Below are 27,791 nucleotides of genomic sequence, written 5' to 3'. Positions count from 1 at the left end.
ACTCTGCCCGCCCCGGACGCCCCGCCCCCTGGACGCCCCGTGGCTCCTCCTCTTCCCCCGCCGGCTCGCCCCGCCCCTGCATGCCCTGCTCCCGGCCCGCCCCGCGACTCCTCCTTTTCCCACGGCCGCTCGCCCCGCCCCCTGGGCGCCCCGCCCAGCCCCACCCACGGCTCCTCCTCTTCCCCCAGCCTCTCTCGGGCGCCCTGCAGCTCCTCCTCTTCCCACAGCCGCTGGCCCCGCCCCCTGGGCGACCGATCCCGGCCCTCGCCGCGGCTCCTCCTTTTCGCCCCGGCCGCTCGCCCCGCCCTGTGCTGCGAACCCAAACACTCTGGTTCCTGCTGCGCGCGGGCGGCGCGTGACCGGGCTGCGCGGAGCCGATCCCGAACCCTGGGCGGTCCCGGCCCGCCGCCTCAGCCCGTCCCCGCGATGCTGCTGCTGGTGGCCGCCTTCCTTGTGGCCTTCGTGCTACTGCTCTACATGGTGTCCCCGCTCATCAGTCCCAAGCCCCTAGCGCTGCCCGGGGCGCATGTGGTGGTGAGTGGTCCTGTGAGCGCCCAGACTCAACGCGCCCCGACCCCGCACGCCTTTGCGGTGAGGCCAGTCTGTGGGGGTGGCCCTGCCGCCGTCGCGCTCCAGGCCCGGCCCAGGGAGGGCGCCCGCGAGGCCACCTGCAGCCCCCGGCCTTGGGCCGCTTTCGGTTGCACGGGACGTGCGCCGGCATGGCCACGGCGAGCCCGAGCCCGGGGCTGGAGCTGCTGGGCAGTCCCGGAGTAGCCCCGGAAGGGGGTATGTTTGGCCTCCGTTTTCCGGGAGAGTCAACTGAGGACCAGAGAGGCCGAGAAACTTCGCCAAGGACACAGCGGTCGGTGGGCGCGGGTAGGGCGCAGTCAGGGGGCGTCCCAGCAAGAGTGGCGCCGAGGGGATCAAGGAAGTGACTCACCTGGGAAATGGCTCGGATCCAGTGGGCTGGCAGTGGTGCCATTAGTGTGGGGACGCTCATGTCCCGTGTACACTGCCTGTGTCTGAGTCTCCCCCCTCGGCTCAGTCCGGAGTCTACTGATTGCTGGCTGCTCTAATGCAATCCTCGGATATTATTTCCGAGTCATGAATGAGCTAGATGAGATGGCTAGCGCCTTAGGAGTGAAGGGCCTGTGGGTGGGTTTGGTTTGTTTCTTCCTGGAAGCACCTGTATTCAAAGACCCCTGTTCTGCAAAATGTATTCAAAGACCCCTATTCTGCGAGTAGGGCACCTTTCATAAACAGAATGTGCCTTATCTGCGGCTTTCTCTTTTCGTTTCCTTACCTTGGATCTCTCAGGCACACTGAGGTGGGGCTTAATGAATAAGAAGTGTTGGCTACTAAGCTGGAAGAGCAAATCCTCCTGGTGAGACTGGCGGTGAGACTTGGAGTCTGTGCTGAGGCCCGAGTTTCCCCGCTGAGCTGGGATGATCATTTCTTTTAGTATGTTTTAAACAGATAAGAGTCGTGAATGACAAAATGCATTTTCTTTCTTTGTAAAACTTAGTATATTTCCTTCTGTTGCTATTCCTAATTTGAAAGGGAGGTGAGAAGGTGAGTAGAGATTCATTAAAAAAAAAAAAAGAAGCAAAATTCTACAACAGTGCTAAATTCTGAAAATTTCACATCCGTGAGAACTTCTGCCTTAAAAACATGGCTTTAAAAGTTGGGTTCTTTTTACTCGTGCTTGCAGGAATTATGACAACTTGGAAAAAGGTAAAGCCCAAAGCAGTAATGAAAATTGATTCAGTATTTTTAAGTTAGTTTACTTCATCTTGACCTTCCACCCTGTCAGGTTGTAGATCTTAAGTAAGATGAAAAACACTGTTGGAGTATAAGATGAAGAATTTCTTATTTCTGCCCTCCCGCTTTAATAAAGCCAGTTGCCCTCTAGTTGGTTTTGACTCATAGCAGCCCTGTAGGAGAGAGGACAGCTGCCCCCATGGGATTTCCAAGGCTATACAGAAGCAGACTGCCACATCTTTCTACTGTGGAGCAGCTGGTGGGTTTGAATCGCTCACCCGTTGGTTAGCAACTGAGCACTTTAATCACTGAGCCACCAGATCTTCTTCTTGCTTTAATACATCCCTGTAAATAATGTGAGGATCCTGTGTGGCACAAGGCTGCTAACCAGAGAGTTGGTAGTTTAAACCCATCCAGTGTCTCCACGGAAGAAAGGCCTGGTGATCTTCTATAAAGATTATAGCCAAGCAACCCCCCTGGAGCAGCTATACCCTGTCACACATGGAATCTCCATGAGTCAGGGACCTGCTTGGCAGCAGCTAACAACAAACAGCAACAATAAATATGAGAGGACGATGCGTATAAGTCACATGATGTCATCATCTGCTTTCTTTTTTAAATGGCATCAGAAGAATGAAAATGCAATTTTTTTTTTTCTGGAGGTTTATTAGGACTAGGCAGAGTGGTGGTAGGAGAGAGAGCTAATATTTAGAATGGCTGCCTGTGGAAGCATGAACAAATATACGGCATAACTACTTACTGTTTTGTTTTTAGAATAGTTCTTACCAGTGTTATCTCACTAATTACAGTAGTAAAACTGTTCAGCAAGTCTTACGTGGCATATACTTATTTAAATCAGCTGGTATTTAACAAGCTGCAGTTGACTGTAGGGAGAATTGGAAAATCAAGTCACCCTCTTTTGGAGATGGCTGGGAGCAGCTCTCCTTGCAGCAAACCACTTCCTCTGTTGCCGTAAATAAGAGGTATATGGTGTGATTAGAGAGAAATTATTTAAACGGTATTTACAATGAGTGGTAAGAGGGAATGATTAAGGAAAGATATTAAACTGTTGTCTAGTGTCCCCCATCTGGGTCCATTTAGCAACTCTCAGACAACTCAATATGTATTTACCATTTTTTTCTCAGCCATTAAGAAAATACCTTTAGTTTTCTTACAGCATTCAGAATAACATACTCCAGAACTGACTTAATTATATCTTTAGATTCCTTCTAAGAATTTGTTAAAGAGAGACCTTATAGGTGATCAGATTTGAACCCTCTTCTTTGCTATGTAAGTTTACACAGCAGGCTAACCTATATACTGTCTGGAAATAGGACTGCAATAACAACAGTAATATTGGAACCCTGGTGGCACAGTGGTTGGCAGCTCAGGTTGCTAACCAAAAGGTCGGCAGTTCAAATCTACCAGCTGCTCCTTGGAAACCCTATGGGGCAGTTCCCCTCTGTCCTATAGGGTTGCTGTGAGTCAGAATCGACTGGACAGCAACAGGTTTGGTTTTTTTGGTTTTAATATCTACCTAGGACTTTAGAGCATATACATTGTCTCGCGTAGCTGCGTAACTTTAGCTTCCATTAATTCGTTGAGTAATAGAGAGATTCTCCTTTACAAGGTTTTGGGGCATTGTATGTTTCAGAGACATAGCATACGCAACAGTTTATGAATTCATGTAGACAAATATTTATGTAACAGCTACTTATGCAAAGTACTGTGCTAGGTATGTGTGATATAAATTGGACTTGTTCCTTATCCTTAAGGAAGCTCTAGTCTGTATAAGATGTATATAAGTAACCACACACGGGAGAAGGTGACAGGTAAAGGACAGGACCAGGTGCCAGAATCCAGAAAGGCTAATGGAGGAGGGGACATTTGAACTGGGCTCTGAAGGACAGTTAGGATGTGGAAATGTAGGTGTGTGTGAGGTTGGGTAGAGGAATAGCATCATAAAATGGACATTTGGGGAGATTCTGCTAGTTGCTATGAAATTATAATATCCAGTGAAAAATAAACCAGAACAACTCATGAAATATCCCAAATAGCAAAGACCCCCTCAGGGGCAACTTTTAGCTTAGGCAATAGACGTATTTTTTTTTTTTAATAACTTTTATTAAGCTTCAAGTGAACGTTTACAAATCCAATCAGTCTCTCACATATGTTTACATACATCTCACTCCCTACTCCCACTTGCTCTCCCCCTCTTGAGTCAGCCCTTTCAGTCTCTCCTTTCTTGACAATTTTGCCAGCTTCCCTCTCTCTCTATCCTCCCATTCCCCCTCCAGACAAGAGTTGCCAACACAATCTCAAGTGCCCACTTGATATAATTAGCTCACTCTTCATCAGCGTCTCTCTCCCACCCGCTGACCAGTCCCTTTCATTTCTGATGAGTTGTCTTCGGGGATGGTTCCTGTCCTGTGTCAACTGAAGGTCTGGGATGCATGGCCGCCGGGATTCCTCCAGTCTCAGTCAGACCATTAAGTTTGGTCTTTTTATGAGAATTTGGGGTCTGTATCCCACTGATCTCCTGCTCCCACAGGGGTCCTCTGCTGTGCTCCCTGTCAGGGCAGTCATCGATTGTGGCCAGGCACCAACTAGTTCTTCTGGTCTCAGGATGATGTAGGTCTCTGATTCATGTGGCCCTTTCTGTCTCTTGGGCTCTTAGTTGTCGTGTGGCCTTGGTGTTCTTCATTTTCCTTTGCTCCAGGTGGGTTGAGACCAATTGCTGCATCTTAGATGGCAGCTTGTTAGCATTTAAGACCCCAGACGTTTCAAAGTGGGATGCAGAATGATTTCATAATAGAATTATTTTGCCAATTGACTTAGAAGTCCCCGCAAACCATGTTCCCCAGACCCCCGCACTTGCTCCCCTGACCTTTGAAGCATTCATTTTATCCCGGAAACTTCTTTGCTTTTGGTCCAGTCCAATTGAGCTGACCTTCCATGTATTGAGTGTTGTCTTTCCCTTCACCTAAAGCAGTTCTTATCTACTGATTAATCAATAAAAAACCCTCTCCCACCCTCCATCCCTCCCCGCCTCGTAACCACAAAAGTATGTGTTCTTCTCAGGTTTACTATTTCTCAAGATCTTATAATAGTGGTCTTATACAATATTTGTCCTTTTGCCTCTGACTAATTTCGCTCAGCATAATGCCTTCCAGGTTCCTCCATGTTATGAAATGTTTCAGAGATTCGTCACTGTTCTTTATCGATGCGTAGTATTCCATTGTGTGAATATACCACAATTTATTTACCCATTCATCCGTTGATGGACACCTTGGTTGCTTCCAGCTTTTTGCTATTGTAAACAGAGCTGCAATAAACATGGGTGTGCATATATCTGTTTGTATGAAGGCTCTTGTATCTCTAGGGTATATTCCTAGGAGTGGGATTTCTGGGTTGTATGGTAGTTCTATTTCTAACTGTTTAAGATAACGCCAGATAGATTTCCAAAGTGGTTGTACCATTTTACATTCCCACCAGCAGTGTATGAGAGTTCCAATCTCTCCGCAGCCTCTCCAACATTTATTATTTTGTGTTTTTTGGATTAATGCCAGCCTTGCTGGTGTGAGATGAAATCTCATCGTAGTTTTAATTTGCATTTCTCTAATGGCTAATGATCCAGAGCATTTTCTCATGTATCTGTTGGCTGCCTGAATATCTTCTTTAGTGAAATGTGTGTTCATATCCTTTGCCCACTTCTTGATTGGGTTGTTTGTCTTTTTGTGGTTGAGTTTTGACAGAATCATGTAGATTTTAGAGATCAGGCGCTGGTCGGAGATGTCATAGCTGAAAATTCTTTCCCAGTCTGTAGGTGGTCTTTTTACTCTTTTGGAGAGGTCTCTAGATGAGCATAGGTATTTGATTTTTAGGAGCTCCCAGTTATCGGGTTTCTCTTCATCATTTTTGGTAATGTTTTGTATTCTGTTTATACCTTGTATTAGGGCTCCTAAGGTTGTCCCAGTTTTTTCTTCCATGATCTTTATCGTTTTAGTCTTTATGTTTAGGTCTTTGATCCACTTGGAGTTAGTTTTTGTGCATGGTGTGAGGTATGGGTCCTGTTTCATTTTTTTGCAAATGGATATCCAGTTATGCCAGCACCATTTGTTAAAAAGGCTATCTTTTCCCCAGTTAATTGACACTGGTCCTTTGTCAAATATCAGCTGCTCATACGTGGATGGATCTATGTCTGGGTTCTCAATTCTGTTCCATTGGTCTATGTGTCTGTTGTTGTACCAATACCAGGCTGTTTTGACTACTGTGGCTGTATAATAGGTTCTGAAGTCAGGTAAGGTGAGGCCTCCCACTTTCTTCTTCTTTTTCAGTAATGCTTTGCTTATCCGGGGCTTCTTTCCTTTCCATATGAAATTGGTGATTTGTTTCTCTATCCCCTTAAAATATGACATTGGAATTTGGATCGGAAGTGCGTTAAATGTATAGATGGCTTTTGGTAGAATAGACATTTTTACTATGTTAAGTCTTCCTATCCATGAGCAGGGTATGTTTTTCCACTTAAGTATGTCCTTTTGAATTTCTTGTAGTAGAGCTTTGTAGTTTTCTTTGTATAGGTCTTTTACATCCTTGGTAAGATTTATTCCTAAGTATCTTATCTTCTTGGGGGCTACTGTGAATGGTATTGATTTGGTTATTTCCTCTTCGGTGTTCTTTTTGTTGATGTAGAGGAATCCACGTGATTTTTGTATGTTTGTTTTATAATCTGAGACTCTGCCAAACTCTTCTATTAGTTTCAGTAGTTTTCTGGAGGGAGGATTCCTTAGGGTTTTCTGTGTATATAATCATGTCATCTGCAAATAGTGATAACTTTACTTCTTCCTTGCCAATCCGGATACCTTTTATTTCTTTGTCTAGCCTAATTTCCCTGGCTAAGACTTCCAACACGATGTTGAATAAGAGCGGTGATAAAGGGCATCCTTGTCTGGTTCCCGTTCTCAAGGGAAATGCTTTCAGGTTCTCTCCATTTAGAGTGATATTGGCTGTTGGCTTTGCATAGATGCCCTTTATTATGTTGAGGAATTTTCCTTCAATTCCTATTTTGGTAAGAGTTTTTATCATGAATGGATGTTGGACTTTGTCAAATGCCTTTTCTGCATCAATTGATAAGATCATGTGGTTTTTGTCTTTTGTTTTATTTATGTGATGGATTACATTAATGGTTTTTCTGATATTAAACCAGCCTTGCATACCTGGTATAAATCCCACTTGATCAGGGTGAATTATTTTTTTGATGTGTTGTTGGATTCTATTGGCTAGAATTTTGTTGAGGATTTTTGCATCAATGTTCATGAGGGATATAGGTCTATAATTTTCTTTTTTTGTAATGTCTTTACCTGGTTTTGGTATCAGGGAGATGGTGGCTTCATAGAATGAGTTGGGTAGTATTCCGTCATTTTCTATGCTTTGGAATACCTTTAGTAGTAGTGGTGTTCACTCTTCTCTGAAAGTTTGGTAGAACTCTGCAGTGAAGCCGTCCGGGCCAGGGCTTTTTTTTGTTGGGAGTTTTTTGATTACGGTTTCAATCTCTTTTTTTGTTATGGGTCTATTTAGTTGTTCTACTTCTGAATGTGTTAGTTTAGGTAGGTAGTGTTTTTCCAGGAATTCATCCATTTCTTCTAGGTTTTCAAATTTGTTAGAGTACAGTTTTTCATAATAATCTGAAATGATTCTTTTAATTTCATTTGGTTCTGTTGTGATGTGGTCCTTCTCATTTCTTATTCGGGTTATTTGTTTCCTTTCCTGTATTTCTTTAGTCAGTCTAGCCAATGGTTTATCAATTTTGTTAATTTTTTCAAAGAACCAGCTTTTGGCTTTGTTAATTCTTTCAATTGTTTTTCTGTTCTCTAATTCATTTAGTTCAGCTCTAATTTTTATTATTTGTTTTCTTCTGGTGCCTGATGGATTCTTTTGTTGTTCAGTTTCTATTTGTTCAAGTTGTAGGGACAGTTCTCTGATTTTGGCTCTTTCTTTTTTTTGTATGTGTGCATTAATTGATATAAATTGGCCTCTGAGCACTGCTTTTGCTGTGTCCCAAAGGTTTTGATAGGAAGTATTTTCATTCTCGTTGCTTTCTATGAATTTCCTTATTCCCTCCTTGATGTCTTCTATAACCCAGTCTTTTTTCAGGAGGGTATTGTTCATTTTCCAAGTATTTGATTTCTTTTCCCTAGTTTTTCTGTTATTGATCTCTAGTTTTATTGCCTTGTGGTCTGAGAAGATGCTTTGTAATATTTCGATGTTTTGGACTCTGCAAAGGTTTGTTTTATGACCTAATATGTGGTCTATTCTAGAGAATGTTCCATGTGCGCTAGAAAAAAACGTATACTTTGCAGCAGTTGAGTGGAGAGTTCTGTATAAGTCAATGAGGTCAAGTTGGTTGATTGTTGTAATTAGATCTCCCGTGTCTCTGTTGAGCTTCTTACTGGATGTCCTGTCCTTCTCCGAAAGTGGTGTGTTGAAGTCTCCTACTATAATTGTGGAGGTATCTATCTCGCTTTTCAATTCTGTTAAAATTTGATTTATGTATCTTGCAGCCCTGTCATTGGGTGCATAAATATTTAATATGGTTATGTCTTCCTGATCAATTGTCCCTTTTATCATTATATAGTGTCCTTCTTTATCCTTTGTGGTGGATTTAAGTGTAAAGTCTATTTTGTCAGAAATTAATATTGCTACTCCTCTTCTTTTTTGCTTATTGTTTGCTTGATATACTTTTTTCCATCCTTTGAGTTTTAGTTTGTTTGTGTCTCTAAGTCTAAGGTGTGTCTCTTGTAGGCAGCATATAGATGGATCGTGTTTCTTTATCCAGTCTGTGACTCTCTGTCTCTTTATTGGTGCATTTAGTCCGTTTACATTCAGCGTAATTATAGATAAATAAGTTTTTAGTGCTGTCATTTTGATGCCTTTTTATGTGTGTTGTTGACAATTTCATTTTTCCACATACTTTTTTGTGCTGAGGTGTTTTTCTTAGTAAATTTTGAGATCCTCATTTTCATAGTGCTTGACCTTATGTTAGTGGAGTCGTTACGTTTTTCTTGGTTTTTATCTTGAGTTATAGAGTTGTTATACCTTTTTGTGGTTACCTTATTATTTACCCCTATTTTTCTAAGTAAAAACCTAACTTGTATTGTTCTATATCGCCTTGTATCACTCTCCATATGGCAGTTCAATGCCTCCTGTATTTAGTCCCTCTTTTTTTATTATTGTGATCTTTTACCTATTGACTTCCATGATTCCCTGTTATGTGTATTTTTTTTTTTAATTGATCTTAATTTGTTTGTTTTTGTGATTTCCCTATTTGAGTTAATATCAGGACGTTCTGTTTTGTGACCTTGTGTTGTGCTGATACCTGATATTATGGGTTCTCTGACCAAACAATATCCTTTAGTATTTCTTGGAGCTTTGGTTTGGTTTTTGCAAATTCTCTAAACTTGTGTTTGTCTGTAAATATCTTAATTTCTCCTTCATATTTCAGAGAGAGTTTTGCTGGATATATGATCCTTGGCTGGCAGTTTTTCTCCTTCAGTGTTCTGTATATGTCGTCCCATTCCCTTCTTGCCTGCATGGTTTCTGCTGAGTAGTCAGAACATATTCTTATTGATTCTCCCTTGAAGGAAACCTTTCTTTTCTCCCTGGCTGCTTTTAAAATTTTCTGTTTATCTTTGGTTTTGGTGAGTTTGATGATAATATGTCTTGGTGTTTTTCTTTTTGGATCAATCTTAAATGGGGTTCGATGAGCATCTTGGATAGATATCCTTTCGTCTTTCATGATGTCAGGGAAGTTTTCTGTCAGGAGTTCTTCAACTATTTTCTCTGTGTTTTCTGTCCCCCCTCCCTGTTCTGGGACTCCAATCACCCGCAGGTTATCCTTCTTGATAGAGTCCCACATGATTCTTAGGGTTTCTTCATTTTTTTTAATTCTTTTATCTGATTTTTTTTCAGCTATGTTGGTGTTGATCCTCGGGTCCTCCAGATGTCCCAGTCTGCATTCTAATTGCTCGAGTCTGCTCCTCTGACTTCCTAGTGCGTTGTCTAATTCTGTTATTTTATTGTTAATCTTCTGGATTTCTACATGTTGTCTCTCTATGGATTCTTGCAACTTATTAATTTTTCCAGTATGTTCTTGAATAATCTTTTTGAGTTCTTCAACAGTTGTTTCATTGTGTTCCTTGGCTTTTTCTGCAGTTATCCTAATTTCATTTGTGATATCATTAAGCATTCTGTAAATTAGTTTTTTATATTCTGTATCTGATAATTCCAAGATTGTATCTTCATTTGGGAAAGATTTTGATTCTTTTGTTTGGGGGGTTGTAGAAGCTGTCATGGTCTGCTTCTTTAAGTGGTTTGATATGGATTGTTGTCTCCGCGCCATCACTGGGAAACTAGTTTTTCCAGAAAATCCGCTAAAAAAAATGCAGTCAGATCCCTATCAGAGTTCTCCCTCTGGCTCAGGCTATTCAGATGTTAATGAAGCCGCCTGGGGAGGGTGGGGGAGGGAACAGAGAGATAGGAGAGTAGCACCTCAGAATATAGCCAGAGTTGCTTGTCTTGCTTGGAATGACTATTATATCTGAGATTCCCGCGGGGCACGTCGCCTATGTGTGCAGGCTGTGTGGAGATTGCCCCCGGGGGGTCTGGCCCACTGGAGTCATGGTCAGATCCTCTGCTTCCAGCCCCACGCCCAGCGTCAAGGCTCCCCTACTGGGACGGTGCACTCTCGACTCCAAAATCAGTGGCTGCCTCCCAGGGACTTCTCGTCCCTCCAGCCGCGTGGCTGTGCCGCATCCGAGAGCCAGTTGGGCCTCCTCCCGGGGTTAGTTCAGATGGGTGGAGCAGGTCCCCGTGCTTGTGCCGTGACCGAGTGTCCCGGCTGGGACGCTGTTCTCCCCGCTCCAATACCAGTCGCTGCCTCCCGGGGACTTCTCCTACCGGCTGCGTCCCACGCCGCCCGCGCGACCTGGCTGGTCCCCTTCCCGGGGTTAGTTCAGGGGGGTGGAGCAACTCTCCGTGTTTATGCCGTACCTGCGTCCAGTCCAAATCCCTGCGGGATGGTTCCCCGGCTCGGACGCTGCTCTTTCTGCTCCAAGACCAGTCACTGCCTCCCGGGGACTTCTCCTACCGGCTGCGTCCCACGCCGCCCGTGGAACCGGCTGGTCCCCCTCCCGCGGTTAGTTCAGGGGGGTGGAGCAGCTCTCTTTGCTTGTGCCGTACCTGACTGGTACGCTGGCTCCAGGCTCTGGACACAATCGCTGCTTCCCTGTATTAGTTCGTTCTCTGTCTCTAAATCTGTGTTTGTTGTTCAGGTTTCGTAGATTGTTATGTATGTGATCGATTCACTTGTTTTTCCGTGTCTTTGTTGTAAGAGGGATCTGAGGTAGCGTCTGCCTAGTCCGCCATCTTGGCTCCGCCCCCCCAATAGACGTATTTTTACAGTAACCTTCTGTAGGTTACTTTCAGTAGTGGGATGTAGAGGCAAAAGAGAAGTAGGGGATGCCTAAGACTCATGGAGAAAGATACATTTGTTTTGGAGGGGCTTCATGATGACTTTAAAGTCATGGGATGGGATCAGAGATGTTCATTGCAGCGTTATTTACATTGTTGTTGTAGTTGTAGTTAGGTGCCGTCGAGTCTGTTCTGACTCATGGTGACCCTATGTACAACAGAACGAAAGACTGCCCGGTCCTGTGCCGTCCTCACAGTCGTTCCTATGCTTGAGCCCATTGTTGCATCCACTATGTCAGTCGATCTCATTAAGGGTCTTCCTCTTTTTCACTGACCCTCTGCTTTACCAAGCATGACGTCCTTCTCCAGGGACTGATCCCTCCTGATTACCTGTCCAGAGTGTGTGAGATGTAGTCTCATCATCCTTGCTTCTAAGGAGCATTCTGGTTGTAACTTCTTCAAAGATAGATTTGTTCATTCTTTTGGCAGTCCACGATATAGTCAATATTCTTCGCCAGTGCCACAATTTAAAGGCGTCAATTTTTCTTCAGTCTTCCTTTTTTGTTATCCAGCTTTTCCATGCATATGAGGCGATTGAAAACACCATGGATTGGGTCAGGCGCACCTTAGTACTCAAGGTGACATCCTTGCTTTTCAACACTTTAAAGAGGTTTTTTGCAGCTGATTTCTCCAATGCAATGCTTCTTTTGATTTCTTCACTGCTGGTTCCATGGGTGTTGATTGTGAATCCAAGTAAAATAAAATCCTTGACAACCTCAATCTCATCTCCGTTTATCATGATGATGCTTATTGGTCCAGTTTCGAGGATTTTTGTTTTCTTTATGTTGAGGTGTAATCCATACTGAAGGTGTGGTCTTTGATCATCAATAAGTGCTTCAAGTCCTCTCTACTTTCAGCAAGCAAGGTTTTGTCATCTGCATAACATAGGTTGTTAATGCATCTTCCTGGAATCCTGTTGCCCTGTTCTTCTTCGTATGGTCCAGCTTCTCGGATTACTTGCTCAGCATACAGATTGAATAGGTATGGTGAAAGGATACAACCCTGACACATACCTTTTCTGACTTTAAATTATGCAGTATCCCCTTATTCTGTTTGAATGACTGCCTCTTGATCCATGTACAGATTCCTCATGAGCACAATTAAGTGTTCTGGAATTCCCATTCTCCTCAATGTTACCCATAATTTCTTATGATCTACACAGTTGAATGCCTTAGCATAGTCAATAAAACACAGGTAAATACCTCTTTGGTATTCTCTGCTGTCAGCCAGAATCTATCTGACATCAGCAATGATATCCCTGGTTCCACATCCTCTTCTAAATCCGGCATGAATTTCTGGCAGTTCCCTGTCAGTACACTCCTGCAGGGCTTTTGGATGATCTTCAGCAAAATTTTGCTTGCATGTAATATTAATGATATTTTTCAATGATTTCTGCATTTGGTTGGATCACCATTCTTGGGAATAGGCATAAATATGGATCTCTTCCAGTCATTTGGCCAGGTAGCTTTCTTCCAAATTCCTTGTCATAGATGAGTGAACACTTCCAGCACTGCATCCGTTTGTTGAAATATCTCTATTGGTATTCCCTCGATTCCCAGACCCTTGTTTTTTGGCAATGGCTTCAGTGTGGCTTGGACTTTTTCATTACCTTTGGTTCCTGCTGATATGTTACCTCCTGATATGTTGAGTGTTGACCAGTTCTTTTTGGTGTAGTGACTCTGTGTATACCTTCCATCCTCTTTTGATGCTTCCTGCATTGTTTAATATTTTCTCTGTAGAATCCTTCAGTATTGCAACTCAAGGCTTGAATTTTTTCTTCAATTCTTTCAGCTTGAGAGATGCTGAGTATGTTCTTCCCTTTTGGTTTCCTATCTCCAGGTCTCTGCGCATGTCATTAAAATACTTTACTTTGTCTTCTCGAGCTGCCCTTTGAAATCTTCTGTTCAGCTCTTTTACTTCATCATGTTTTCATTTTGCTTTAGCTACTCTATGTTCAAAAGCAAGATTCAGAGTCTTCTGACATCAATTTATGTCTTTTTTTCTCACCTGTGTTTTTCGTGACCTCTTGATTTCTTCATGTATGATGTCCTTGATGTCATTCAACAACTTGTCTTCAGTCATTAGTGTTCAGAGCATTAGCTCTGCTCTTGAGATAGTTTCTAAATTCAGGTGGGATATACTCAAGGTTGTACTTTGGCTCTTGTTGACTTGTTCTAATTTTCTTCAGTTTCAGTTTGAACTTGCATATGAGTAATTGATGGTCTGTTCCGCAGTCAGCCCCTGGCTTTGTTCTAACTGATGATATCGAGCTTTTCCATCGTCTCTTTCCACAGATGTAGTTGATTTGATTCCTATATATTCCATCTGGCGAGGTCCATGTGTATAGTCACTGTTCATGTTGGCGAAAAGGTATTTGCAATGAAGAAGTTGTTGGTATTGCAAAATTCAATATTGCGGTTTCTGGCATAGTTTCTATCACCAAGGCCATGTTTTCCAACTACCGATCCTTCTTCTTTGTTTCCAACTTTCACATTTCAGTCACCAGTAGTTGTCAGTGCATCCTGATTGCATGTTTGATCAATTTCAGACTGCAGAAGTTGATAAAAAATTCTTCAGTTTCTTCATCTTTGGCCCTAGTGGTTGGTGTGTAAATTTGAATGATATTAAAATTAACTGGTCTTCCTTGTAGGCGTATGGATATTACCCTATCACTGACAGCGTTGTACTTAAGGATGGATCTTGAAATGTTCTTTTTGATGATGAATGAAATGCCATACCTCTTCAAGTTGTTATTCCTGGCACAGTAGATCATATAATTGTCTGATTGAAAATGACCAATACCAGTCCGTTTCAGCTTACTAATGCCTAGGATATCGATCTTTATGTGTTCCATTTCATTTTTGATGACTTGCAATTTTACTAGATATTATGTATTATTTATATATAACAGTAAAATATCAGAAATAATCTTAATGTCCAACTATAGGAATTGTTGATTAGGTTTTGATACATCCATTTAATGCAATATTATGAAGCCTTTTAGTTTTGCGATATAAGACATTATGACATAATTTTTTAAAAAGCAAGATGTGGTGCCATGTAATATTATATAATTTGCATAGGGAAAGCAAGAAAGATAATGTTCCATTTGTTTTAAGTTAAATATTTATTATGTTCTTTCCATATGCCAGGCACTGGGCTAAGTGCTCGGAATATAGTGGTGAGCAAAGGCAGAGTTGGTATTTTTATGGAGCTTCTGGGATGGTGATGGGAGAGATGGTTGTGAATGAAAGAATCATACAAATAAATGTACGACTGTTTGAATATGTCAGCGCCATTAAATAAAGAGAAAGGATGCAGTACTGAAAAGTGAATAAAAGGGTGACCTGGTTGGGGCCAGAGGGAATCAGTGAAGGCTTTCCTGAGGAAGTGATGTTTGAGCTGAGATATGATGGGTGCCAGCTAGATGAAAGAGGAGAGAGGGTGTTCCCGGCGGGAGAAATAAACCATGCAAAGCCCTTGTGTTTGGAGGAGCATGGACTAAAAGATGGGTATTGTTGAGCTATAGATGGTCAGGGTGAAAAAGTGCAAGGTAAAAAGCTTTCCTTTTCCATGTTTTGTTGTGATCACCTCCTACTTCTATGATAAGCGGGCATTTAAAATATCATTAGGTACATGCAGGTGGCCATTCTTTTAATCTCTTGTAGAACTAGTTTTGCGTAGAAGGTAGGCAGTAAGGAAATAAGATTCATTTGGATTTGGACTCCATCTGATTAATGTATTATTTCTTAGCTAGATTTGCAGGGCACTTTCCCTCCACAGAACTCAGAAAGCTATTATAGGTGTGCAATTTATAGTTCTATACTAAAAACAATAAAAGCATTAGGCCCTGCTGACAGTATAATCTTTCATGTTTGTACTCATCCCAGTCATTAAATTTGGTATTAGGAAGCTATAAGTAGCTAAGTATTTAGTTCTTCTAGAGTGTGTTTTAAGGGAGCCCTGGTGGCACCACAGTTAAACGCTCAGCTGCTAATTAAAAGGTTGGAGGTTCGAACCACCCAGTGGCTCTGAAGGAGAAAAGCCCTGGCGATCTGCTCCTGTAAAGATGGCAGCCTAGGAAAACCTATGGGGCAATTCTACTCTGTCGGAATCTACTCAGTGTCACATAACAACAGTGTTTTAGAGCTCATAATAAAAAACAAAAACCAAGTCCGTCGCTACTCAGTTGATTCTGACTCATGTTACAGAATGGAACTCGTGTTACAGAATGGAATTGCTTCATAGGGTTTGCTTGGTTGTAATCTTTACGGAAGCAGATTGCCAGGCCTTTCTTCCCCAGTGCCACTGGGTGGGTTTGAACAGCCAGCCTTTAGGTTAGTAGTTGAGTGGAGAGCGTTTCAGACACATAATTGTTGTTTTAAGTAAACTCTCTGCTTAAGGGATATTTCAAGCGCTAAGAAGATGTTATTGTTTCATTTTTAGGTTACAGGAGGCTCCAGTGGCATCGGAAAGTGTATTGCTATCGAGTGCTATAAACAAGGAGCATTTATCACTCTGGTTGCACGAGATGAGGTAAGTCGGCCAGGGGAATTATTACTAACTTCCTTAGCTTAAAATTAGTTAAAGAGGCTGTTCTGAAAGTCCTAGTATTCATTCCTGTGCTGGACACTGGTTGTGTCCCTGATCTGTGATCCCTGAACTGCTAGTTCCTGCTCATATTTAGGGCAAGGACTTCTTAGTTGAAGTCAGGTTAGTCCAACAAATATTTATTTAGGTACCAACAGTATATATTATTTAACATCATTGACAATGGAGATCTTGAGATGGGAGAGACTAAGACATACTTTACAAGTTATTTCCTCGTGATGTGGTCAGAGTGGTGCTAGAGGACAGCAGGCAGACTGGCCATCAGAAGCCCGGGGCCCTCCACCAGGATGGGTGCTGGCAGGGCATTTGTGGAGCAGGTAGCAGTGCCTTGAGAATGTGTAGGTGTTTGTTTATAATTTGCTGTGACATATGTATCTTGAGTGAAACCCAGATACCACAGGGGAATCTTATTTCTTCCCAGCAGTTTCAGCAAACATGTTTTTCTGTGTCACGTCGAAGCAGGTTTTCCAGTTATTTCTTCTCACGTTGTTACCAGAACCCCAAAGCAGTGCCGTTGTTTTCACACGAACAGTCGTACAGTCTCACATGCTGTTTAAGGAGGGGGCGTTATCATGTCTGTATTGTCCAGTCTGTTGTTCTGTGCCCAGCATCAAGTTGGCGCCAATTCATGGCAACCTTATGTATAGCAGAACAAAATGTTGCCCAGTCCTGCGTCATTTTCGTGATTGTTGGTAAGTTGGAGTCCATTGTTGTGGCCACTGTGTATTCTGAGTGCCTTCCAACCTAGGAGGGTCATCCTCCAGTACTATATTGAATAATATTTTGCCGTGAGCAATAGGGTCTTTGTTGGTTAATTTTCAGAAGTAGATCACCAGGCCTTTTTTCCTGGTCTGTCTTAGTCTGGAAGCTTGATTGAAACCTGTCGACCGTGGGTAATCCTGCCGATATTTGAAATGCATAGCCCTCAACATCATAGCAACAGGTAAGCCACCACAGAATGACAAACTGACAGACAGGTGGTGGCTTGGCATATAGCAGGCACTTAAAAAATATTTGTTGAATGAATAAATGAAGGTAGCCACCAGGGAGAGGATGGTGATGCCAGCTTGGCATAGTTGCTTGGAGATTTGGGATTTGTTTGCTTAAAAGGAAGGCAGTGGTATGGTAACTACTCAGATAGGGGTGGATAGCTGGACAGGGCCCAGTGGGCATAGCAGACCATGGAGAGCCTGGGCGGGGGGTGTTTAAATAATAGCACAGAATTAAACTTGGAGGTTCATAACTTCTTTTAAAAATCAAGAAAGTCAGAATTCGCTCCTTGTCTTTTATTTATACATTAACTTTTCTAACAATGAATTTGCTGTAGTATTGAAGCCACCTTGCATGAATGAAAACACAAAATTAACAAAATGGCATTTTGTGGAATTTAAACAATGCCAGTATTAGACACGAGACAGATGAAAAAGGAGGCAGGGATGGCCCATGTTCAGATACTCAGATGCTCGTAACTGCAGTCTTTCCATCACTAGAGGTGAATAAGCAGGAGAACCTCGTGCCGTGGAGGAATGCTTTATTTTCTAATTTTTCACTCCAATTTTTGCAAAGTCAAGTTGTATATGTCTTTGTTAACAGAACAGTATTACTTTATTATAGAAGGGAGCCTTGGTGGCGCAGTGGTTAAGTGCCGGGCTGCTGGTTAGTGATTCTAACCCACCAGCCACTCCATGGGAGAAAGAGGTGGCGGTCTGCTTCCGTAAAGATTACAGCTTAGGAAGCTATATGGGACAGTTCTGCTCTGTCCTATAAGGTCTCTGGGAGTCGAAATCAAGGCAGGGGCACACAACAGCTTTATTATAGAGATATTCATGGTTAAAAAACCTACACGTCTTTCAGAGGGAATCCCTCCCCTTTGGTTCTTCTCACGAGGTGTTTCAATTACAACTTTTGTAGCAAATTAGGATACAACCTTCTTGAAAAATGAGTAAAGCAAAGAAAATTGAGGCCTCTGAAGAGTTACTTGATTGCATGGGTAGTCTCGCTTGTCTTGGAGCGTTTTTGAAAGTAGCTAGGCATAAGTTTGTCCAGCCCATCTAAAAAGTGATCTTCAGTGTATTTTTATTTCTTGGCATTTTTTATCGTTGTAAAAATATAGATAACACAGCATTTGCCAATTCACCATTTTTTCACATGTACGGTTCAATGATGCCAATTACATCAGTTGTGTTGTGCAGCCATCACCGATATCTGTTGCCAGATTTTCCATCCCCATAAACAGAAAGTCAATGCTTCCTTACACAGTGACTCCTCTTTCCCCTTCCCTCCTGGCCCCGGCAATCACTATAAAATTTTATCTCTATCTTTTGCCTATTCTAGGTATTTCATGTAAGTGTGATCGTACAATATTTGACCTTTTGTGACTGACTGACTTCACTCAGCATGTTTTCAAGGTTCATTCATCTTGTGTCAGGACTTCCCTTCTCTTTTTATCTGAGTAATATTCCATTGTATGTTCTTTCCTTTTGATGCTGATCGATAACCGTATGAACTGAAAAAACAGACGTTTCTTATAAGCAACAGCCACGCGTTGACCCACCGGTAACGGGATAAAGAGTTCAGAATTACAGTGTTTTTGAATAGTGTGTTTGAATGCCTTTTACTGCAGTATTTTTTCTCATAGTTCATTTATACCATGAGTAGTGAGATTAGGCCTGAGAAGAGTTAAGAAATCTGAGGAACAGATTTTATCAAGACAGCATTTTCATAGAAACAATTACTTCGTTATTTATTACCTCCTGTCCTCTTTTAGGGAAACCCTGGTGGTGTAGTGGTTAAGCGCTATGGCTGCTAACCAAGAGGTCGGCAGTTCAAATTCACCAGGCGCTCCTTGGAAACTCTATGAGACAGTTCTACTCTGTCCTATAGGGTCGCTATGAGTCGGAATCGACTTGATGGCAGTGGGTTTGGCCGGGGTCCTCTTTTAGAAGTCCCTGGGTGGTACAGACAGTGTGCTTAGCTGTCAACCAAGAAGTTGGCAGTTTGAGTCCACCCAGAGGACTCTATTTACTGTTACGGTAGAAGAGGAAAATGTTGGACAGTTTTATACAGTACCTGCCCTGGTTGCAGCAAAGCTGAGGGCAGTTTCTCTGAATACACTGTTGACATGGAGCCGCACACCCGTAGTTTTGTGAAGTGTTGCATCTCAATATGCTTGCTCTTGTTTTATGTCACAGCTGAATAATGTGAGATCAAAACATTAGTTAGAATTGACAGGGTGATCATCATCAACTAATACTATAATAGGGATTTTGAGGATTTTTTTATTATTATCTTTCATCAATAATAGAAAACTTCACAATTAATTTAAAAATATTTGCTATCTGTATTAGTTTCTTAGAGCTGCCTTAACAAGTTACCACAGATTTGGTGGCTTAAAACAACAGTTTATTCTGTCACAGTTTTGGAGGCCAGGAGTCCAAAATCAAGGTGTCAGTAGGGCTGCGCTCCCTTTGAAGGCTCTAAGGGAGAACTCTTCATCCTGTCTCCCAGCTTCTGGTGGCCCCTGGCGTTCCTTGGCTTGTGGCAGCCTCACTCCAGTCCCTGCCTCTGTCTTCACACAACTGCCTTCTCTGTGGCTCTGTGTGTCCGTCTCTGTCTCTAATGGGGACATTCTCATTGGATTAGGGCCCACCCTAATGGGTATGATCTCATCTCGATTCTTAACTAATTACACCTGCAAAGCCCCTATTTCCAAATAATATCACATTCTAAGGTTCTGGTGGACGTGAATTTTTTTTTTAGGGGTGGAGACACCATTCAGCCCCTCTCACTGTCATTTATTATAGTTTAATGTACTTTATGATTCCTTTCTTTCGTAGACTATGATCCATAGCTGTGCAGTCCAGATGGTGTTTTCTAGAATTTAATAAATATTTAAACAAATAATGGCTTTTTCTCTTCTTTTAAACAAGCGGACAGACAGATGGACAGTCACCGGAACTAATTGTTCTCTGCTGCTTTCAGGACAAGCTGCTGCAGGCCAAGAAAGAAATTGAAAAGCAGTCTATTAATGATAAGCAGGTAAACCACTATCTCCAGGACACATTTTCTATATTAATCAACCCTCAGTTGTATACAGGAAAAAGGGGCTGTTTCAATGGGGAATAGTTCATTGAAAGCATATAGGTTTTTCCTAATTAAAATACATACTAGAGAGATGTTTTTAAAAAGGTGAAATTATTTGACTTGTTTGCAAACTCAGATTATTAACACACACACACCAACAAAATGTTCTAGGCGCCTAATAAATAAGTCTATTTAAAAAAAAAAAAAAACTCACCTTGGGCAGTATTGCGGTTGGGACTACCCTACTGAGAGTCAATATCAATAGGTAGAGCAAAGACATAAGCAAACAATACCTACTCCCATAAGTTCAGATCCATGTTCATAGGCTGAGCCAGGTGACAATCTTGGCCCGGAGAAGCCAAGTCATATTTGGTTTGCTTGGAGGCTTCAGATTCCTGACTCTGGAACCTGACTAGCTACTCACAGATTCTCTAGACAGACAGCCACCAAGTAGGGCTCCAGAGCCCATCCACCACAAACCTGGCCAACTCTCGGGCCACACACATACACAAATGATCAAATGACAGAATGTTTGACTAGAAAATTATTTTTATTTCAATTATTTCATTAAATAGACTACATACAAACACTTCAGGGGAAAGGGCTAGTGGACAGCTTATATTTTTTAAATATTTTGGTTATGGAATTTTTTAATGAATAAAATAGTATGTGTGTGTGTACATGTGTATATACATATACATGTGTAAAATATATGTATCAGTATAAAGCATAATAAGTTAATAACCATGCACTCATCATCCAGCTTGAGAAATAGAATATTCCAGATCTCCGAAGCCCCTGTGTGCCTCACATTAGTCTCATGCCTCTCTCATGTCCTCTCTAGATGCAACCTCCAGCCTAGTTTTTCTGCAGACTTTCCTTTGCTTTTCGTTCTGATTTGTGCATGTAACCCTAAGTAGTATGCTGTTTAGTTCTTCTTTTTGAACTTTATGGTATCATTCTTATTTTTCTAACAGCTTTATTGAGATATAATTCATATGCAGTTGACCCATTTAAAGTATACAGTTCAGTGGCTTTTAATGTATTCACAGGATTGTGCAACTATCACCATAGTCAATTTTAGAACATTTTCATCACCCCATAAAGAAACCCCATATCCATTAATGGTCATTCCCATTTCTTTCCAACCTCCTTCCCACTGATTACTAATTAGCCCACTGATCTACTTTCTGTTCCTACAGACTTGTATGGCATCATTCTTTATATATTCTTGTGCAACTTGATTTCTTTACTCAATATTGCGTTTGAAATTCATCTGTGTTGCTATGTACAAATAAATAGTTCATTTTTTACTGTTGTATAATATTCTCCCCTTCCCTCCCCCTAAGGCTAAATGCAGTTTTTTCCAGGGGTAAGCACAGGCTGAGCAATTCCCATCATTACTCTGTGCTGTGTACCCCTCAGAGTTGGCCAGGTTTGTGGTGGATGGGCTCTGGAGATCTACTTGGTGGCCATATGTCTAGAGAATCTGTGAGTAGCTAGCCAGGTTCCAGAGTCAGGAATCTGAAGCCTCCAAGCGAACCAAATATGACTTAGCTTCTCCAGGCCAAGATTGACCCTTGGCCCTGAAGTTAATATCCCATGACCTACTTGTGCTGTTACCTGGCTCAGCCTCTGAACATGGACCTGAACTTCTGGGAGTAGACATTGTTTGCTTATGTCTTTGTTCCACCTATTGATATTGGATCTCAGTAGGGTAGTCCCAACTGCAATACTGCCCAAGGTGAGTTTTTTGTTTTTTTTTAGTAGACTTACTTATTAGGTGCCTAGAACAGAATTTCAGATTCTCATGGAATCCAGACTTTCTGGAGCCATTGAGACTGGATGAACCTCCAAAACTGTTGAGATAATCTTTAAACCTTAAACCAAAAATATCCCCTAAAATCTTAAAACCAAACAGTAGTTCAGCTTAACTAGTAAAGAGTGTCTGCCTTGAGCATTGTGCTCTTGTAAGAACTATCTGTATGGGATGAAATTGACTACAGCAGCTTGAAAGGTTAGATGGGAAACTTAGGGGACAATAAGTTTATGTTAATGGGGAACAACTCAGAAAAGGAGGGTGAGAATGTGTGCACAATTCAAAGAATGTGATCAGTATCACTGAATTGTACATGTAGAATTTCAGTTGGTTATGTTCTGCTCTGTGTATTCTTAACCAGAAAAATAAAATAAATTATATTTTTTAAAAAATGGTCAACGCTATTCTCTCTTTTGTTCCTGCTTTATTCCTGACTGAATTTGAGTTCTTTCCTTGGATTTCTTGGGGAATCCTTTTGCTATTTATTCTGTGAATAAAAAACTTTACTTCCTATCTAAAAATAAGTGAATGAAAGCAATTTTAAATGAACACATTTTACTTTAAAAAAAAAAACTTATTAGACTTATTATTACTCTTTTTAACAACTTTACTGAGATAATTTACGTGCAGTAAACCATTCTCGCTTAAAGTGTATACTTAGATGGCTTTTGACCAATGTGTACACTTGCGAAACCAACCCCATGATCAAGAGACAGACTCTTGCATCATCCCCCAAAGTTTCCCCACGCCCCTTTGCAGTCTATCCCTCCCTCCACTCCTGGCTGTGGCAACCTTTGGCCTGCTTTCTGTCACTGTAGATTAGTGGCATTTCAAGAGGAGTATTTGTATATTTCTTACAACTTTTTTTTTAATGTTTGTTTACTGCTAAGACTGCCAAGTAAATGAAACGTGACCAGCTGCACTGTCAGCAGATTTCAAACATCACAATCTCTACATTCAAAATTGGGCTTCTTATCTGTTGGAAAAGAATTGCCTTTAACTAAAATAAAAAATTTTTTTAAAAATCTTGCAAAAATAGTTTGAGACACCTGTATGCCTGTGATCATTTTTCCCCCCTTTTTAACAGGTGGTGCTTTGCATATCAGTTGATGTATCTCAAGACTACAACCAAGTAGAGAACGTCATAAAACAAGTAAGAGGCTGGGCTAGCTGGAATTAACTGACTTGCATTTTGAGTGGTTCTCACCATTTTCCTGTGTGGCTTAGAGTTGGTAAATCTGTCATTTAGATTTCATTGTTTTATGGACTTTACCTGTTACATTGGTTTTCTGCTAATTGATTTTTCTCTTCTCTTTCTTAATTCTTTTTTTTTGTTATGTTGGCTATGATAAATCTTTCTAGGCTCAGGAGAAACTGGGTCCAGTGGACATGCTTGTAAACTGTGCAGGAACGTCACTTTCAGGAAAATTTGAAGAGCTGGAAGTTAGTTCTTTTGAAGTAAGTAAAAATGGGTAATTTACTTGGGTAATCTGTATGTTAAAAGTAGAAAGAAGCTTTAAGATTAAAATAGATAAAACACATTTAGATGTTAATGGGAGCTTTAGAAGACTAGAAGAAGGCTGAGCAAGGTTTTCTTGTCAGTACCATGACCAGCTAACTATTAGAGTCTAGACAAGTCTTTCTCTGAGCCTCAGTTTCCTTAGCTATAAAATGGAAAAGAAGGCTCCAATCTCACAGAGATTGTATCTAAAGGGAAGTATTTTATAAACCAAGAGATGCTGGGTTTTCATGTGAAGTATCAGTATTATGAATAACCCAAGAAAGTTGAAGACAGACTCTCTAGGGTTCTCAATAGATGAAAAAAAGATAATGCATCTTACTTATGTTTATATTTTTAAACAGGTTTGCCCTGGAACCTCTCTTAGTAATTCAATTAGCCCTAAAGAAATGAACATTAGACTTGAAATCTTTTTTGAGCACAAAACATTTTTTAGTAGACAATACTTCAATTGTATTCTTATGTTCTATTGAGCCTTCATTGTAGTGATGGGGTTTGGATGCTGTTTTGGTCTCCTAAGGATCCTGTAACAAAATACCACAAACTGGGTGGCTTATAAGAACAGAAATTTATTGTTTCACAGTTCTGGAGGCTCCAAGTCCAAATCAGGGCATTGACATGTTGGTTCTTTCTGAGGGTTCTTTCTGAGGGTTCTGAAAGTGTTCCATGCCTGTCTTCTAGCTTCTAGTGGCTTCTGGCAATCCTTGGTGTTCCTTGACTTGTGGGTGCCTCTTGACATGGCCATCTGTCCTCCGTCTCTCTGTCTCTTCTTTTTAGAAGAACACCAGTCGTACAGGATTAGGAGCTACCCTACTCTAGTATGGCCCCATGTTAACCTACCTGATAACACCTTCAAAGATGTTATTTCCAAGCAAGGTCACATTCACAGGTACAAGGGTTAGGACTTCGGCATATCTTTCTGGAGGACACAATTCAGCCCATAACAGATGCTTTAATCTATGAAGTTAAATGAGATTTCCCTTTTATAGCAAAGGAGACCAGTAGTTTACATGTCTTGCTTCTGGTTGACAGTGTGAAAGCCCCATACACTGTGATTTCCTTAAGGTAAGCCAGGAGAGCCAAGCTGGAGACATAAGCAGAGGGGGGACTTACCTAGGACTTGAGTGTCTTAAGGCTCCTTTATCAAAACAGGCATCAAAGATAGTTGTCGGGGCCTGTGTACCTTTATCTGTAAGGAATGAAAGGGAGACTCTGAAGACTGTGTCAACAAGTTTATAAGAATTGATCAGGAAAAATATTCATTATCATAGTCTAGCCATGAAATGATCAAGGTAAAGACGAGGGAGCTAAGGGGGGTAACCAAGAAAATAGGAACAGGGGTGGGTGTGTGTATGCGCAGGTGAGTGCCGGTATGTGTGTGAAAGATGATGCGGAGGGAGAATCAGCCAGCTCACCTTGACTGAATGTGGAGGGCAGAAGGGACTGAGGAACACATAATTGCACGTTGTTGTATGCCATCAAGTCGATTCCAACTTGTAGGGTCCCAGTAGAAGTAGAACTGCCCCACAGGGTTTCCTAGGCTGTAGTCTTTAAGGGAGCAGGTTGCCAGGTCTTTTCTCCTGTGGAGCTGCTGGCTGTGTTGAAACTGCTGACCTTTAACTGTTGTGCCACCAGGGCTCCTTGTGTAGTTGTAATAAATAAGTGCATAGTTGTGAAGCCAGGAGCTTGGGAAGATGGGGTGTGTCTGTTCTGGGGCACAGTGGGAGGAGATTTTTTTTTACCTTTGCGTGTCTGATGGAAGCACCAAGATATCTGAGTGAATGTTTTGTGTAGGTGTGTGATCGTATGCAAGAATAGAAGAAATCAAATGTATAATGACAGGGGAATGTGTGTGGCTGTGTGTGACAAGGAGAGAGTGAAGCAGGTGAGGTGAGGGAAGAAGTTAAGCAAATAAATACGTATGCATATATACACACGCGTACATATATATCTGTTTTATAGGGTCACTGTGAGTCAGAATCAACTTGATGGCAGCAGGTTTTTCAGTTTGGTGTATATGTGTATGCACACACACATATATATGAAGCATGTTGAATATTAAAAACACTCCCTTCCAGTCTTTTTAAAATGAACTCATTTTACTCTCAGCCTTCAGTCTCCATTCACACTACCGTTTCCTTCCTTCACTCTCTCCTTCTTTCCTTTTAAAAAACAATTTATTTCCTCCCCACCCCAGCATCTTTTCCACGCCCGTATCCTCCCACATAGTCCCTCCGTCTTTTCTTCCCCAGCAGCACAGTTCAGCTGACAAAAGGTGGGCTGTGACATCAGACTGAACCTATTTCAAATCTTAGCTCTGGCTGTTTCAAATCTAACCATTTACTAGCTGTATGAGCTCAGGCAGACCATTCTTTTTATTCTGGACTCAGTTTCCATCTCTGTGAAATGGGTATATAGTTCACAAGTTGTAAGGATTAGGAACATAATGTATGCATGGTGTTTAGCTTGGGGTAGATTTTTAATGTGTTCGTTTCCTTCCCCTTTTATTCCTTCAGCCAACAAATATTCACGTGTGCCTCCAGTACATTAAGCATTGGCCTGGGGTCTGGGGATGCAGTGGTGAGCAAGAGAATAAAGTCTTGGCCCTAGTCAGGTTGGGCAGACCATGACAGGCAGGGACACAAACAGTGTGAGTGCAGATTGTGCCTGGTGCTGTGAAGGATAGAAGCAGGAAGCTGCCTACGTCCATCTTCATGTGGCCCTCTTCCCTGTATGTGTGTCTCTCCTGTGTCTGTCTGTCTATGTCTTTTCTTTTTATAAGGACACCAGTCATTAGATTTAGGGCCTACCCTACTCCAGTAGGAGCCCTGGTGGCACGGTAGGTAAGAGCTACGGCTGCTAACCAAAAGGCCAGCAGTTCAAATCCACTGGCCACTCCTTGGAAACCCTATGGGGCAGTTCTCTGTCCTGTAGGGTCACTGTGAGTTGGCATCGATGTGACGGCAACAGGTTTGACTTGATTTTTCTACTACGGTATGATCTCATCTCAGTCCTCAACTAATTACCTCTACAAAGACCTTATTTCCAAAAAGTTACATTCTGAGGTTCAGGTGGGCATGAATTTTGGGAGGACATTAATCAGCCCACTGCATGAGTTGAAAACTAATTTTGACCAGTTTTGCCCCAAAGGATATGATGTCCTTGTGAGAATGAAGCCCAGGACAGGGCCAGATTGAAACAGGCCTCAAGGCATGTCTTGTTTAGAGGGTCGTTTAATCATTCACTCATTCATTCAACATATCTGTTGCACTCTCACATCTGTTGGGCTTCTGTTGAAGAACTCAGGTCTGGAAAGCAGACAGAACTCTCGCTGATTACCTGGAAGTTCTGAGCCTTCTCACTTCCTGTGCCTCTTTGTTCCCTGCAGAGACTAATGAGCATCAACTATCTGGGCAGTGTGTACCCCAGCCGCGCGGTGATCACCACCATGAAGGAGCGCCGTGTTGGCAGGATCGTCTTTGTGTCCTCACAGGCAGGACAGCTGGGCTTATTCGGCTACACCGCCTACTCTTCGTCCAAGTTTGCCTTAAGGGGATTGGCTGAAGCTTTGCAGATGGAGGTAATCTTGGGTTTCTGTATCTTTTCCTCTCAGCTCAGGAGTATCTGTTCCCCTTTAGTTTTTTTTTTTTTTTAATTGTGGTAAATATATATATAACAAAACATTTGCCAATGTAATAATTTTTACATGTACAATTCGGTGACACTGATTACGTTCATCATGTTGTGCAATCCTCATCGCTATCTTTTTCCGAATTATTTCTCCACCGTTAACAGGACTTCAGTGCCCCCTAAGCAATGACTCCTCCTCTCCCGCTCTTTCCACCCCTGGTAACCACTGAAGGACTTTGGTCTCTATGTTAGGTGCCTATTTTATATACGTGGGATCATACAGTATTTGCCCCATTGTGACGTATTTCACTCAGCATGATGTTTTCAAGGTTCATCCATGTGGTAGCGTGTATCAGAACTTCATTTCTGTTTGTGACTGAGTAATAGTCCATTGTATGTATGTACCACATTCTGTTTAACCATTCATCTGCTGGTGGACATTTAGGTTGTTTCCGCCTTTTGGCTATTGTGAATAATGTTGCAGTGAACATTGGAGTATCTTCTTTAGCTTCGTAGCTTTTTTTACACATGCTGTCGTGTTAAATTAGAGGTTTGTAGACGATGTTAGTGAAAGAGAATTGGCTCAACCCCTAAGTTTTATAGTTAACATTTTTCATTGCTTGAAGTTTACAGTTATGATAGAAACAAAATGGCTGTGGGTTTTTTGGTGGCTTAATTTAGTACACAAAGCACTACTAAAACCTTCACAGTACCATTGGTCTAATTCTCTGTGTATCTGCAGAAGGTTAACCAGGTATTTCATTTTGCAGACATTTTCCTTTAATAAACAGATCTGTCCTTGACTGAATAATAAAATTAACATGTGTTTGAGGGAAGAGC

At 41.7% G+C, this 27,791-nt stretch overlaps 1 protein-coding gene across 1 annotated transcript in view; it reads left to right on the top strand.

The window, feature by feature from the left end:
* The first annotated feature begins 270 nt into the window (after window positions 1-270).
* KDSR (3-ketodihydrosphingosine reductase) overlaps window positions 271-27,791 on the top strand; it is a 50,930-nt gene continuing 23,409 nt past the window's right edge. Inside the window, exons 1-6 of the mRNA XM_049900282.1 lie at window positions 271-534; window positions 15,736-15,825; window positions 19,882-19,938; window positions 22,890-22,955; window positions 23,165-23,260; window positions 26,710-26,901. Of these exons, the coding sequence (XP_049756239.1) occupies window positions 427-534; window positions 15,736-15,825; window positions 19,882-19,938; window positions 22,890-22,955; window positions 23,165-23,260; window positions 26,710-26,901 (609 nt within the window). The 5' untranslated portion in view covers window positions 271-426. The remainder of the gene's footprint in view (window positions 535-15,735; window positions 15,826-19,881; window positions 19,939-22,889; window positions 22,956-23,164; window positions 23,261-26,709; window positions 26,902-27,791) is intronic.

This window comes from Elephas maximus, chromosome 11 (assembly GCF_024166365.1).
Source record: "Elephas maximus indicus isolate mEleMax1 chromosome 11, mEleMax1 primary haplotype, whole genome shotgun sequence".
NCBI classification, from domain to species: domain Eukaryota; kingdom Metazoa; phylum Chordata; class Mammalia; order Proboscidea; family Elephantidae; genus Elephas; species Elephas maximus.
This window is presented reverse-complemented; position numbering and strand designations above follow the sequence as displayed.